Here is a 15,431-nt window from a genome sequence, read left to right on the forward strand (position 1 = left end):
CAACTCGTTATGGAATTGTCATGTTTGGCTTGATAATGACAGCAATGGAGCTGGTTAGACTTAACAATGGAACACAGTTCAATGCAAAGTGTCCTCTAAAATTGTTTTAAACAAAACTCCACATTGTTTTAATTCTTCTGGTGTTTTTTTGTTGCTAATGATACAGTATAAGTCACCACTGTGCTGCTGCCTGTGTGAGGGATGGTAAAATTCCTAACCTACCTCCACATATCATCGTGAAAAGAAACTGGAAGCAGTTTGACACTCAGGTTATTTGGAGGGATTATTGCCTGGAATACAGTTGAATTAGCCTTTTCTTACTTCCATAAAGCATTTCATGATGTGTGCAACAAGCATGGCTCTTTCAAACAATACAGAAGTGCAGAGACAACCCCTGGTTCTCAGAAGAACTAACTGAACTCGTAAAGAAACAGAATGCTTTGTGCGCTAAAGTAAGGTCTGATTCAGCTGATGATTGGATGGCTTTTAAACACCATCAGAATCAGGGTGTGGCTACGACCCAAAAACTGAAAGCAGACCACTACTTCAAATCTATAGTTGATAATCTGAATAATCCTTAAAAATGTTGTCAAGTAGTGAAAGTTTTAGAATGGAAAAAAAAAGATGAACAGTTCCCTAAACCACTTCTGGTTGATTCACAGGTGTGGTAACTGAGAAAAACTATTTTAATCGACATTTTCTTGATAGGTGGATTATTTCATAGGGTTAAAGATAAACAAGCCCCCTGTGAGTTGACACTCCCGAGCACTCGTTCACATAATGCATAGCATTTTGTAATTACAAGCTTGGAAGAACATTCTATAGAGCAAGACAGATATCTGGGAGATTGGGTGGATGAGAAGTTAAACTTCACCACCCATGTAAAGAACCTCGCAAGGAAACACAAACTGAGTATTGGGTGTTATTACAGGCGCAAATTATGTTTTTCGTTTGTCGCCAGAAAATAGTTTATTCATTGAACTTTTCCCTCTGTGTTGTACTATGGTGATACTATACTGAACAAAAATATAAAATGCCACAAACTATGTTTACAGTTCATATCAGGAAATCAGTCAATTTAAATAAATTCATTAGGCTCTAATCTATGGATTTCACATAACTGGGAATACTTTTTTTTCTAATGTGTTATTGACTGTACATTTATATGTAACACTGTTGTTTGATTTTTGTCCCACTGCTTTGCTTTATCTTGGCCAGGTCGCAGTTGTAAATGAGAACTTGTTCTCAACTGGCCTCCCTGGTTATATAGTAAACAGGTACAAAAGTACAACTGCACATAGGGACAAAGATCGTACTTTTTGGAGAAGTGTCCTCTGGTCTGACGAAACAAAGATAACTGTTTGGCCATAATGACCATCACTATTTTTGGAGGAAAAAGGGGGAGTCTTGCAAGCCCGAAGAACACCATCCCGACCGTGAAGCACGGGGTTGGCAGCATCATGTTGTGGTGGTGCTTTGCTGCAGGAGGGACTGGTGCACTTCACAAAATAGATGGCTTCATGAGGAAGGAAAATTATGTGGATATATTGAAGCAACATCTCAAGACATCAGTCAGGAAGATAAAGTTTGGTTGCAAATGGGTCTTCCAAATGGACAATGACCCCAAGCATACTTCCACAGTTGTGGAAAATGGCTTAAGGACAACAAAGTCAAGGTATTGGAATGACCATCACAAAGCCCTGACCTCAATCATCTAGAACATTTGTGGGCAGAACTGAAAAAGCGTGAGTGAGCAAGGAGGCCTACAAACCTGTCTCTGTCAGGAAGAATGGCCCAAAATTCACCCAACTTATTGTGGGAAGCTTGTGGAAGGCTACTCGAAACATTTGACCCAAGTTAAACAATTTAAAGGCAACGCTACCAAATACTAATTGAATGTATGTAAACTTCTGACCCACTGGGAATGTGATGAAAGAAATAAAAGCTGAAATAAATTATTCTCTCTACTATTATTCTGACATTTCACGTTCTTATAATAAAGTGGTGATCCTAACTGACCTAAAACAGGGAATTTTTACTTAGATTAAATGTATTTGGCTAAGGTGTATGTAAACTACTGACTTCAACTATATATATATACAGTGCCTTGCGAAAGTATTCGGCCCCCTTGAACTTTGCGACCTTTTGCCACATTTCAGGCTTCAAACATAAAGATATAAAACTGTATCCATACTAGGTAGCCTGTTTTTCCCATTTTGAGTTGTGGGTGATTGTTTTCTGTTGTGTGTCTGCACCAGCCAGAACTGTTTCGGTCGTTCTCTTTGCTTTTTTTTTTGTTATTTCCATGTTAATTTAATAAAAACAGTGCCTTGCAGAAAATATTCAGCCCCTTGAACTTTGCGACCTTTTGCCACATTCCAGGCTTCAAACATAAAGATATAAAACTGTATTTTTTTGTGAAGAATCAACAACAAGTGGGACACAATCATGAAGTGGAACGACATTTATTGGATATTTCAAACTTTTTTAACAAATCAAAAACTGAAAAATTGGGCATGCAAAATTATTCAGCCCCCTTAAGTTAATACTTTGTAGCGCCACCTTTTGCTGCGATTACAGCTGTAAGTCGCTTGGGGTATGTCTCTATCAGTTTTGCACATCGAGAGACTGAAAGTTTTTTCCCATTCCTCCTGGCAAAACAGCTCGAGATTATCAGTGGTCTTGTATGTCTTCCATTTCCTAATAATTGCTCCCACAGTTGATTTCTTCAAACCAAGCTGCTTACCTATTGCAGATTCAGTCTTCCCAGCCTGGTGCAGGTCTACAATTTTGTTTCTGGTGTCCTTTGACAGCTCTTTGGTCTTGGCCATAGTGGAGTTTGGAGTGTGACTGTTTATGAGGTTGTTGACAGGTGTCTTTTATACTGATAACAAGTTCAAACAGGTGCCATTAATACAGGTAACGAGTGAAGGACAGAGGAGCCTCTTAAAGAAGGTCTGTGAGAGCCAGAAATCTTGTTTATTTGTAGGTGAGACAAATACTTATTATCCACCATAATTTGCAAATAAATTCATAAAAAAATCCTAATGTTATTTTCTGGATTTTTCCCCCCTAATTTTGTCTGTCATAGTTGAAGTGTACCTATGATGAAAATTAAAGGCCTCTCTCATCTTTTTAAGTGGGAGAACTTGCACAATTGGTGGCTGATGAAATACTTTTTTGCCCCACGATGTGTGTATATAAAAATATATATACAGTATATATATATATATATATATATATATATATATATATATATACATATATATGCCTTTTTATATATAATTCCAGCTCAAAATAAACACACATACAAGCTCAGATCTTGCCAACAGTCCCGAATATTAGAAGTGAGCACGGATAAAAGATATTGTCATTACTCAGATCCCTGGTCTTGGAATTCCCTCCAAGCCAACCTAAAACTCCAGGACCTGGTGTCCCCAAAGTACAAATGGATGAACAGGTCGTTAAGATGTTGTAGTTTCTATTTGTCACCCGATGTCACTACTTTGCGTTGTCTTATTTAAGGAAGAATGTGGTTTTACTTCACACACTGTTTGCTGTTGTATTTGTGCTGTTGCCAGTGTCCGTCTGTTGCCCATTTTGTCTTACATTGTTTTTTCAGACCCGGTCCCCAAAGGAGGGGTTTTGCCTCTTGCCACACCTTCATTGTAAATAAGAATGAGTTCTTTATTGACCAGCCTGGTTAAATAAAGGTTAAGAGTATAAACCGTTGAAAACAGGCTAAATGAGATCCACTAGGAGAGCAAAAACAATGATAGTAATCCATAGGTTTATTTATACATTGCACATTAAAAGGGGGGAAAAGCAAATGCTTAAAAATCACAAGGTCGGAATGTGTTTAAATGTTCTTTTTAATCATTGCTAATAATTAATTTCGGAATTAGAAAATTAAATATGTACTTAATATAATAAAGAAGTAGGTATTGTATCTGTTATAATAAATACATGAGGGAATCAAGCATGATAAAACAAAGGCAGAAATATTTTCTACATATATTCTATTCCTCAAAACAACTGAAATGAGCATTACGGGAAAATGTACAATATGTGTTGCTATGTTAAATCCAGGCCAGCATTAAAAGATCCCACAATTAGTCAATTTCAGAAAATAAGAACGGTAAAGTTAAGTTCTCCATATTGTATTCAAATATTTTCACAGTTGACAAAACTGGAGATGTTAGTCAGTCTTCTTGTCAGACACTGTAGAAGCCGGCCCATTTGCAGCCGTCCCATTTGCAGCCGGCCCATTTGCAGCAACACCATTGACTTCAGTCTGAAAAGAAAGATGGCTTCAATAGTTAACAATCGACAACAGAAGTAGCAACAGTCTAGAAGCCTTGTAAACAACATGTTCACTCTAAAGCAGGGGTATTCAACCTTTTCTTGCCCATGGAACCCCTGCAGGTCTCATCATATGTTAGCAAAAAAAATGTTTATTTTTTTTATTGTCTACCATCAGCTGAATGGCAAGGAGAAGTTATCAACATATTATAATTGGAAGTGTAAACTAATAGCCTATAAGATTGAAAGGTAACTCCGAACACATTTTCATTAAGAGCAGCTGTTCAGCTGGTTAAATAAAATATCCATGTCAAAAAAGCTTGCCAGCAGCCAGCGCCACTTACCGCCCATTGACTGGTAGCCCATTGACTGGTAGCCCATTGACTGGTAGTCTATGTGTGGGTGATTTTTCAAAGCCCATGTCAGATTCTCCAGTGAGTGTAATTTGCTCAACATTAGGAGTTGAGAAATAAAGTTGACATCATCAGAAATAGGATTTTCTATTTTCTACTGTAGGCATGTAATTCAACATTTATTTGATTTTGCCATATTCAAAAACATTGAAATAAAAATTGTAATTATTATTTTTTTTATATATATTTTTTTGCAGACCACCTGCAGTACCTCTGCGGACTCCCGATTGAATACCCTTGCTCTAAAGTAAGTGGGATGCTGTTGAATCCAACAAATCAGTCAACATTTTCTAAAGGAACAAACGAAAGATTTACGGTCTGCGACATGCATGCATTAGTCTTGGAAATGCCAGACCAGCAGTGCATTCAGAAAGTATTCAGACACCTTGACTTAACATTTTGTTACGTTACAGCCTTATTCCAAAAATTGAATAAGTAATTTTTACCCCTCATTAATCTACACACAATACCCCATAATAACAAAGCGAAAACAGGTTTTAAGAAAAATTTTAACAGAAATATCTTATTTACATAAGAATTCAGACCCTTTGCTATGAGACTCTAAATTGAGCTCAGGTGCATCCTGTTTCCATTGGTCATCCTTAAGATGTTTCTACAACTTGATTGAAGTCCACCTGTGGTAAATTCAATTGATTGGACATGATTTGGAAAGGCACACACCTGTCTATATAAGGTCCCACAGTTGACAGTGCATGTCAGAGCAAAAACCAAGCAATGAGAGGTTGAAGAAATTGTCCGTAAAGCTCCGAGACAGGATTGTTTTGAGGTACAGATCTGGGGAAGGATACCAAAAAATGTCTGCAGCATTGAAGGTCCACAATAACAGAGTGGCCTCCATCATTCTTAAATGGAAGAGATTTGGAACCACCAACTCTCCCTAGAGCTGGCTGCCTGGCCAAACTGACCAATCGGGAGAGAATCTCACTGGGGTGAAGGTTCACCTTCCAATAGAACAACGACCCTGAGCACACAGCCAAGACAGTACAAGGGTGGCTTCGAGACAAGTCTCTGAATGTCCTCGAGTGGCCCAGCCAGAGCCCGGACTTGAACCCGATCGAACATCTCTGGAGAGACAAAAAAATAGCTGTGCAGACGCTCCCCATCCAACCTGACAGAGCTTGAGAGGATCTGCAGAGAAGAATGGGAGAAACTCCCCAAATACAAGTCTGCCAAGCTTGTAGCGTCACACCTAACAAGACTCGAGGCTGTAATCACTGCCAAAGGTGTTTCAACAAAGTACTGAGTAAAGGGTCTGAATACTTGTGTAATGTGATATCAGTGTGCAAAGCTGTCATCAAGGCAAAGGATGGCTACTTTGAAGAATCTCAAATATATTTAGATTTGTTTAACACTTTTTTTTTTGGTTACTACATGATTCCATATGTGTTATTTCATAGATTTGATATGTTCACTATTATTCTACAATTTAAAAAATAAAGAGTACTATAAAGGTATTGTTTATCAATTCGGAAAAATGTCATTTGCTTTGTCATTATGGGGCAGTGTGAAGATTGATGAGGGGAAAAAAAACAATTGAATCCATTTTAGAATCAGGCTGTAACGTAACATCATTCAAGGGGTGTAAATACTTTCAGAATGTATTGTATTCTAGAACACTGTTAACGTTGTGGGATGCCACCCATCTGCCTATGGACACTATGCATGTATATGTATTGGTGTCATGCATATTACAATGTGTGTCATGACTTCCTCCAGCATGTGTAGCCAGCCGGTCTGGGGCTTGGTCACCGGAGATTGCTACAAGTGATGGCACGCTCCCCCAGTCCACAATCCAATAACAGGTGTATTACCTTGCAAGCTCCATTGCTCATCACTGGACAACCATTGCTCTTTTCACTGGCTTTCACGTCACCAGTTCCTATGCCACTCTCCTGGACAGCTTTCCTTGTTGGCCAGAATCGGCTTATGATTGGACCAATGAAGGGGTAGATGATTGGTTCAAGGAACCTCTTGTACACCCACAAGAGGACTGGAATGACGATGCAGGGAATGCAGACCATCACTGTAGCTACACGGGTCAGGTCAAAGGGCAACCTGCAACAGAGGGGGCAGAGAAAACAAAGTCAAACATTAAACAAAGGTTGTTTCATTTAGAATGCTAAATGGCCGCTCTTATCCACATAGTGCCTAAAAGTTGTCCCTGTTGAATTGCACAGGAAGCAATAGTGGACTTTTTTAGACAAATAATATTATTGGCTTATCTCTGGTGAGAGGAAATGAGAACATGTGATATGGGGCAAGTAAACAAGATCATATTATGCACAGACACTATGGCACATAGTCCCTGATGCTATCCCTTGCCTGAACAGCAACACTACTCATTTTTGAATAAAATAAAATTACAGGCCTCTACATGCTTTGTAAGTAGGGAAAACCTGCAAAATCGGCAGTGTATCAAATACTTGTTCTCCCCACTGTATCTTAACTTACTCTGCCGATTGTCAGTGGGTGGTTCTTATATAGTTCTGAATGAGACAAAAATAGCCACAGGAAAGTATTATTAAACAGACTTCCACATGCAAGTGTCTGTGTGGCTATCACGTGCACCAGACTGAAATACATGCATACTAACTAAAGTCTTGCAGGTGTTTACAAGGTTTTGCTCATGTGAGCAAAATAGTATCTTAAACAGTTGTGTTTTGCAACAAAAAACAAGAGTTTCTATTGGACAAATTTAAGTATGTCCCTCCCTGTTTAATTCTCTTTGCTTCCTAGTGAATATTGAGAAACAGTAATGGCATTTCCTGGCAGTAACGGAGGCTAACTCTGCCCTGGCTCGTTGGCCAAAGCCTATGGAGAAATGAATGTTTTTTTTTGTTGGGTTTTCGGATAAACACCAAAAATAAGGTATGTAGTAAACACAGGCTTAGGAGACCTCATACCTTTTGTTCTATGAGATCATCTTCATCAATCAACAAAACTTTTTGTGAATTTTTAGGCATTTTTGTCATCAAAACAAACACAAAGCTTTCATTAAAAAAGGTCATGTTAACTGACTGATATATCATAGAACAAAACGTATAAGATCTGCTAAGCCTTTGTTAAGCCGGTTGCATGTGACCCAGTCGAAACAGTCTGCGCATGTATTATGACATTTTGTGATGCTTTTGTTTGTTCTGATGTTCCACAGGTTTTTTTCCCCCAGCTGTTCGGACGAAAAAAAATGTTGAGCCAACTTTAAGATTGGTAGTTGAAGTACACGCCCTTTTGTCTGTGATTGGTCAACATTAGGGGAGGGAACTACGGATGAGATTCTTCAATTAAGTTGTGTCATTCAACGAAAGAGAAGAGTGTGCAGCTAGGACCTACTGTCTGCAGTGCAGCTAGGGCCTAAAGTCTGCAGTGCAGCTAGGGCCTACTGTCTGCAGTGCAGCTAGGACCTAAAGTCTGCAGTGCAGCTAGGGCCTAAAGTCTGCAGTGCAGCTAGGGCCTAAAGTCTGCAGTGCAGCTAGGGCCTAAAGTCTGCAGTGCAGCTAGGGCCTAAAGTCTGCAGTGCAGCTAGGGCCTAAAGTCTGCAGTGCAGCTAGGGCCTAAAGTCTGCAGTGCAGCTAGGGCCTAAAGTCTGCAGTGCAGCTAGGGCCTAAAGTCTGCAGTGCAGCTAGGGCCTAAAGTCTGCAGTGCAGCTAGGGCCTAAAGTCTGCAGTGCAGCTAGGACCTAAAGTCTGCAGTGCAGCTAGGGCCTACAGTCTGCAGTGCAGCTAGGGCCTAAAGTCTGCAGTGCAGCTAGGGCCTAAAGTCTGCAGTGCAGCTAGGGCCTAAAGTCTGCAGTGCAGCTAGGGCCTAAAGTCTGCAGTGCAGCTAGGGCCTAAAGTCTGCAGTGCAGCTAGGGCCTAAAGTCTGCAGTGCAGCTAGGGCCTAAAGTCTGCAGTGCAGCTAGGGCCTAAAGTCTGCAGTGCAGCTAGGGCCTAAAGTCTGCAGTGCAGCTAGGGCCTAAAGTCTGCAGTGCAGCTAGGGCCTAAAGTCTGCAGTGCAGCTAGGACCTAAAGTCTGCAGTGCAGCTAGGACCTAAAGTCTGCAGTGCAGCTAGGGCCTACAGTCTGCAGTGCAGCTAGGGCCTAAAGTCTGCAGTGCAGCTAGGGCCTAAAGTCTGCAGTGCAGCTAGGGCCTAAAGTCTGCAGTGCAGCTAGGGCCTAAAGTCTGCAGTGCAGCTAGGGCCTAAAGTCTGCAGTGCAGCTAGGGCCTAAAGTCTGCAGTGCAGCTAGGGCCTAAAGTCTGCAGTGCAGCTAGGGCCTAAAGTCTGCAGTGCAGCTAGGGCCTAAAGTCTGCAGTGCAGCTAGGGCCTAAAGTCTGCAGTGCAGCTAGGGTCTAAAGTCTGCAGTGCAGCTAGGTCCTACTGTCTGCAGTGCAGCTAGGGCCTAAAGTCTGCAGTGCAGCTAGGACCTAAAGTCTGCAGTGCAGCTAGGACCTAAAGTCTGCAGTGCAGCTAGGACCTAAAGTCTGCAGTGCAGCTAGGTCCTAAAGTCTGCAGTGCAGCTAGGACCTACTGTCTGCAGTGCAGCTAGGGCCTAAAGTCTGCAGTGCAGCTAGAGCCTAAAGTCTGCAGTGCAGCTAGGGCCTAAAGTCTGCAGTGCAGCTAGGGCCTAAAGTCTGCAGTGCAGCTAGGGTCTACTGTCTGCAGTGCAGCTAAAGCCTACTGTCTGCAGTGCAGCTAGGGCCTACTGTCTGCAGTGCAGCTAGGGCCTACTGTCTGCAGTGCAGCTAGGGCCTACTGTCTGCAGTGCAGCTAGGGCCTACTGTCTGCAGTGCATTCGTAGTTTATGCACATTTTTTCACTTGAAGTACTGCACCAAACATCTTAGCTAGATGGGAAATTGTGTGACTAAGACCTCAGCAAAAACGTTAAAATTACAGATTTTTATCTTAGATTAATTTGGTTTATTTTAAGGAAGTGTTACTGGCTATGCCGTTACTACGGTGGCTCAAGAGGGACAAAACAGTAATATTGCTACTTTTCTCTAGTTTTTCAACGGTTAAGTCTTTATGGATTATGCGAGCACAGACATTGGCATCGCCGAGCTAAGTTCTGCTTGGAGCCAAACGAACCTGTATGCAGATGCCTTTAACCTCAGACCCCTTTTCAGCGTATATCCCAAAACCCAATTAATTTCCCCCATATGAATGGCCAACGATCCAGAGGTAGAAAATGCTAACTAATTTCCTGTTTTTAGGACGACAAGCTGGAGAGCTTAACACACCCAGGGGCGTAAAAACTCTTCTTAACCCTTTACACTCATACCCCGGTTTGAAAATGGCAGATTTGGACACTGATAAGCGGCTAAATTCAGCTTGGCTCCAGAGTGGCGCAGCGGTCTAAGGCACTGCATCTCGGTGTAGTGCCTTGCATCTCGGTGTAGTGCCTTGCATCTCGGTGTAGTGCCACTGCAGACACCCTGGTTCAAAAACAGGCTGTATCACAACCAGCCGTGATTGGGAGTCCCATAGGCCGTCGCACAATTGGCCCAGCGTCGTCCGGGTTTGGCCGTCATTGAAAATAAGACTTTGTTCTTAACTGACTTGCCTAGTTAAATAAAAGGTGACATAAATTAAATACAGTGCCTTGCGAAAGTATTCGGCCCCCTTGAACTTTGCGACCTTTTGCCACATTTCAGGCTTCAAACATAAAGATATAAAACTGTATTTTTTTGTGAAGAATCAACAACAAGTGGGACACAATCATGAAGTGGAACGACATTTATTGGATATTTCAAACTTTTTTAACAAATCAAAAACTGAAAAATTGGGCGTGCAAAATTATTCAGCCCCTTTACTTTCAGTGCAGCAAACTCTCCAGAAGTTCAGTGAGGATCTCTGAATGATCCAATGTTGACCTAAATGACTAATGATGATAAATACAATCCACCAGTGTGTAATCAAGTCTCCGTATAAATGCACCTGCACTGTGATAGTCTCAGAGGTCCGTCAAAAGCGCAGAGAGCATCATGAAGAACAAGGAACACACCAGGCAGGTCCGAGATACTGTTGTGAAGAAGTTTAAAGCCGGATTTGGATACAAAAAGATTTCCCAAGCTTTAAATATCCCATGGAGCACTGTGCAAGCGATAATATTGAAATGGAAGGAGTATCAGACCACTGCAAATCTACCAAGACCTGGCCGTCCCTCTAAACTTTCAGCTCATACAAGGAGAAGACTGATCAGAGATGCAGCCAAGAGGCCCATGATCACTCTGGATGAACTGCAGAGATCTACAGCTGAGGTGGGAGACTCTGTCCATAGGACAACAATCAGTCGTATATTGCACAAATCTGGCCTTTATGGAAGAGTGGCAAGAAGAAAGCCATTTCTTAAAGATATCCATAAGTGTAGTTTAAAGTTTGCCACAAGCCACCTGGGAGACACACCAAACATGTGGAAGAAGGTGCTCTGGTCAGATGAAACCAAAATTGAACTTTTTGGCAACAATGCAAAACGTTATGTTTGGCGTAAAAGCAACACAGCTGAACACACCATCCCCACTGTCAAACATGGTGGTGGCAGCATCATGGTTTGGGCCTGCTTTTCTTCAGCAGGGACAGGGAAGATGGTTAAAATTGATGGGAAGATGGATGGAGCCAAATACAGGACCATTCTGGAAGAAAACCTGATGGAGTCTGCAAAAGACCTGAGACTGGGACGGAGATTTGTCTTCCAACAAGACAATGATCCAAAACATAAAGCAAAATCTACAATGGAATGGTTCAAAAATAAACATACCCAGATGTTAGAATGGCCAAGTCAAAGTCCAGACCTGAATACAATCGAGAATCTGTGGAAAGAACTGAAAACTGCTGTTCACAAATGCTCTCCATCCAACCTCACTGAGCTCGAGCTGTTTTGCAAGGAGGAATGGGAAGAAATTTCAGTCTCTCGATGTGCAAAACTGATAGAGACATACCCCAAGCGACTTACAGCTGTAATCGCAGCAAAAGGTGGCGCTACAAAGTATTAACTTAAGGGGGCTGAATAATTTTGCACGCCCAATTTTTCAGTTTTTGATTTGTTAAAAAAGTTTGAAATATCCAATAAATGTCGTTCCACTTCATGATTGTGTCCCACTTGTTGTTGATTCTTCACAAACAAATACAGTTTTATATCTTTATGTTTGAAGCCTGAAATGTGGCAAAAGGTCGCAAAGTTCAAGGGGGCCGAATACTTTCGCAAGGCACTGTAAATAAAACATTTGAATGCAGTGGCTGTACAGTAAGTAGCATGTTAAATAAATGACATCAGAACACACTCTTTTACGTGAAAGGAGACAGATCTCCAACATAAAGCCAAAATGGCAGGCAACCATTATTTCAGACTGTGAAAATCACATTCAAATACATTTTTACATTGCCAAATTATTAGATAGCATTTCACAAGTTCATCTAACCAACCACGTATAGGTTATTCCAAGATCCCGCGTGGTCTTTGAATAGTGTTAGTTTAAACAGCACCCCCCCCGAACGCCCCGTTCCATTGATTTCCGGGTGATATCCGAGGAAGTGATTAACAGAAAGGTGTTGTTACACTCACTGCGTTGGCCACCCACTTGAATCAAAATGCAACGCCTCAAAATGTAGCTAGCGGTCCTCAACAAATTGTCCTCGAAACAGTGAAGTACACATTATTCCAAGATTGTGTTTCTCTTTTAGCTGTGTTAGTTTTAACAGGATGTGCAACCTCATCTCCCCCTCTAGCTCAATTGATTTCAAAGTGATATCGATGTGAGTGATTGACAAATAAGTGTTGAGTTTCTTTTTCCATTTTGGCGACCCCCAAATCAAAACGCACCACTCCAAAGTGTAGCTAATTGTCTATTGCAGGTTGTTCTCTAAACTGTGATTTTTAAAAAATCTCAAGTGTCCATGTGTTTTTTGTTGTTGTGTTAGTGTCAACAGCAGGTACGACCTGATTTCCCCCATGACCTGATTTATTGCCACTTGTTAAAACAGGGTTTTTGGTGCGTGTGCAGTTGATAATGTGCTTATTTAAAGGGGAATGTAAACCCTTTAGAAAGGAAATCTAAGTTCTAAATCCTAGTGTTTCCACTCCCCTTTAACTCCCAATCCCAATTTCAGCCTTCGCCCAGCGTTTTTTTTATACATTTGAGTAATTTAGCAGAGGCTCTCATCCAGAGGGATTTACAGTGAGTGCAGTCATCTTAAGATCGCTAGGTGGGACAACCACGTATCACAGTTGTAGGTAAATTTTTCCTCAATAAAGTAGCTATCAGCAAAGTCGTAGCTATTAAGGTATTAGGGAGGAGGTCAAGTGTGAGTTCTCGAAAGGCTGTTGGATTATTTAAAGAAGAGGTAGGGTTTCTTTCAACTCCTTCAAATAAAATAAAACATGCATTCAGGGGAGAAGTTGTGGGTGGGAGGAATTGCTCATAAATATTCATTTTGAGGGCGGCTAAACGTAGTTGTACCTGATCCCATCACTTTCCTCACTAAAGCTTTACTTACCAGAAGTCCACTGGCTAAGATAAACATTTTTAAAAAGTGCACCGCACGCAAATACAGCTCTGGACAGTTAGCTCACAGCGGTAAGCCTGTCTCTAGACAGTTAGCTCACAGCGGTAAGCCTGTCTCTAGACAGTTAGCTCACAGCGGTAAGCCTGTCTCTAGACAGTTAGCTCACAGCGGTAAGCCTGTCTCTAGACAGTTAGCTCACAGCGGTAAGCCTGTCTCTAGACAGTTAGCTCACAGCGGTAAGCCTGTCTCTAGACAGTTAGCTTCACAGCGGTAAGCCTGTCTCTGGACAGTTAGCTCACAGCGGTAAGCCTGTCTCTAGACAGTTAGCTCACAGCGGTAAGCCTGTCTCTAGACAGTTAGCTCACAGCGGTAAGCCTGTCTCTAGACAGTTAGCTCACAGCGGTAAGCCTGTCTCTAGACAGTTAGCTTCACAGCGGTAAGCCTGTCTCTGGACAGTTAGCTCACAGCGGTAAGCCTGTCTCTAGACAGTTAGCTCACAGCGGTAAGCCTGTCTCTAGACAGTTAGCTCACAGCGGTAAGCCTGTCTCTAGACAGTTAGCTTCACAGCGGTAAGCCTGTCTCTAGACAGTTAGCTTCACAGCGGTAAGCCTGTCTCTAGACAGTTAGCTCACAGCGGTAAGCCTGTCTCTAGACAGTTAGCTCACAGCGGTAAGCCTGTCTCTAGACAGTTAGCTCACAGCGGTAAGCCTGTCTCTAGACAGTTAGCTCACAGCGGTAAGCCTGTCTCTAGACAGTTAGCTCACAGCGGTAAGCCTGTCTCTAGACAGTTAGCTCACAGCGGTAAGCCTGTCTCTAGACAGTTAGCTTCATGGCTTCAGAACAAGAATGTGGAAGTCAGCCAATGCCCAAATCTGTGGAAAGACTTGAAGATTGCTGTTCACCGCCCCTCCCCATCTAACTTAAGAAAATATGCAAGGGAGAATACCCAAGACATGTTCTAGCAAGGAGGGAGGGGGCAAAAAAACAGATAATACTTTTATTTCCCTTTTGACCAACATTGAAAAGTGATCGAGGGGGGGTGTTCATGATGGAACATAGGGGACACTCAAGGCAGGCTGCAGTTGCACACAATTGGCAAAGGTAACTTTTTGGGCGACCCGACCAAATACACATTGACAGATCTATAAGACATTTCTTTCTCATTGAAATCAAGTCTAAAAAGCTGTAGATCTGTTCTATGTTCGCTATTTCTATGCGTCCCGTTCTCAAGTTTCGTTTTTGCGTTGTTTACTTTCGGTACACCAGCTTCAAAAAGCTGAAAGTAAAATATTTGTACTTATGAAAAAGGTTTAGATTGTAACATTAATTCCAATGGTATTGTACTTAATCAGGTAAAAAAAAAACTGCTGAATTATTCCAAAAACGTGCTGCGATTGATTCATTTTGGTGTTATACCAAAAATATGCAAAACGGGTTTGTCCTGCCTAACACCAAAACCAAAGTTCCATTTTGTCCCCTTAACCTACTACACGGCAGACTGCTTAGCTGCACATCAACTTGGGCTGCTATATTTTTGTAAGTCCTAAGTTAAAACATTCATTATCCTCCTAATATGATCAAGACATTGGCAATAGACATCTTCATCGTGCTAACGCTAGCAAGCTAGCCACTAAGCCTGCTACGTACATTCCTCAACTTTAAGAGTAACGTTAGCCTACAATAATGCCATAGGTTTCATATATCTAGAAACTTTGTAAATAGCTATTCAAAGATTTTTGATGCTTACCTAAATCTGAAAATATGATGATTTTTCCTTCTGGATAAAAGCGAATGGACGTTCCACGGTGGAAGTGTTTCGATATTGTGCGCAGACGCATACTGAAATGACGACATTTCCGAATGGTCCATGCTATCCGGGATCCTTGGGACGTCCCTACTTCTTATTCTTTGGTATTATGTCAGTCTGCAAACAAATGGTATAGGTGCATGCTGCCTCCTACTGTATTGGCTGTGTATCAGCCTACTACTCTGTAATTGTAATTCATAACACTTTGTGAAGAAAATATTACCCTACCAACTAACCCCACACCCATTACCCTACCAACTAACCCTACACCCACCAACTAACCCCACACCCATTACCCTACCAACTAACCCTACACCCATTACCCTACCAACTAACCCTACACCCATTACCCTACCAACTAACCCTACACCCATTAAAAAAACTCATCACTTTTGGGGCGGTAGGCCAGT

At 41.7% G+C, this 15,431-nt stretch overlaps 1 protein-coding gene across 1 annotated transcript; it reads right to left on the minus strand.

Moving 5' to 3' along the window:
• Positions 1 to 3,771: 3,771 nt before the first annotated feature.
• c21h18orf32 (chromosome 21 C18orf32 homolog) lies at positions 3,772 to 15,110 on the minus strand. The gene is made up of 3 exons (XM_021622632.3): positions 14,962 to 15,110; positions 6,548 to 6,791; positions 3,772 to 4,294 (listed from the first exon to the last, which is right to left on the minus strand). Exons 1-3 carry the CDS (start codon positions 15,081 to 15,083, stop codon positions 4,199 to 4,201), a joined length of 462 nt encoding a protein of 153 aa, XP_021478307.1. The 5' UTR covers positions 15,084 to 15,110; the 3' UTR covers positions 3,772 to 4,198.
• Between the last annotated feature and the right edge of the window lie 321 nt (positions 15,111 to 15,431).

This window comes from Oncorhynchus mykiss, chromosome 12, assembly GCF_057628025.1.
Source record: "Oncorhynchus mykiss isolate SJ-2025 chromosome 12, ASM5762802v1, whole genome shotgun sequence".
Classification (NCBI taxonomy): Eukaryota; Metazoa; Chordata; class Actinopteri; order Salmoniformes; family Salmonidae; genus Oncorhynchus; species Oncorhynchus mykiss.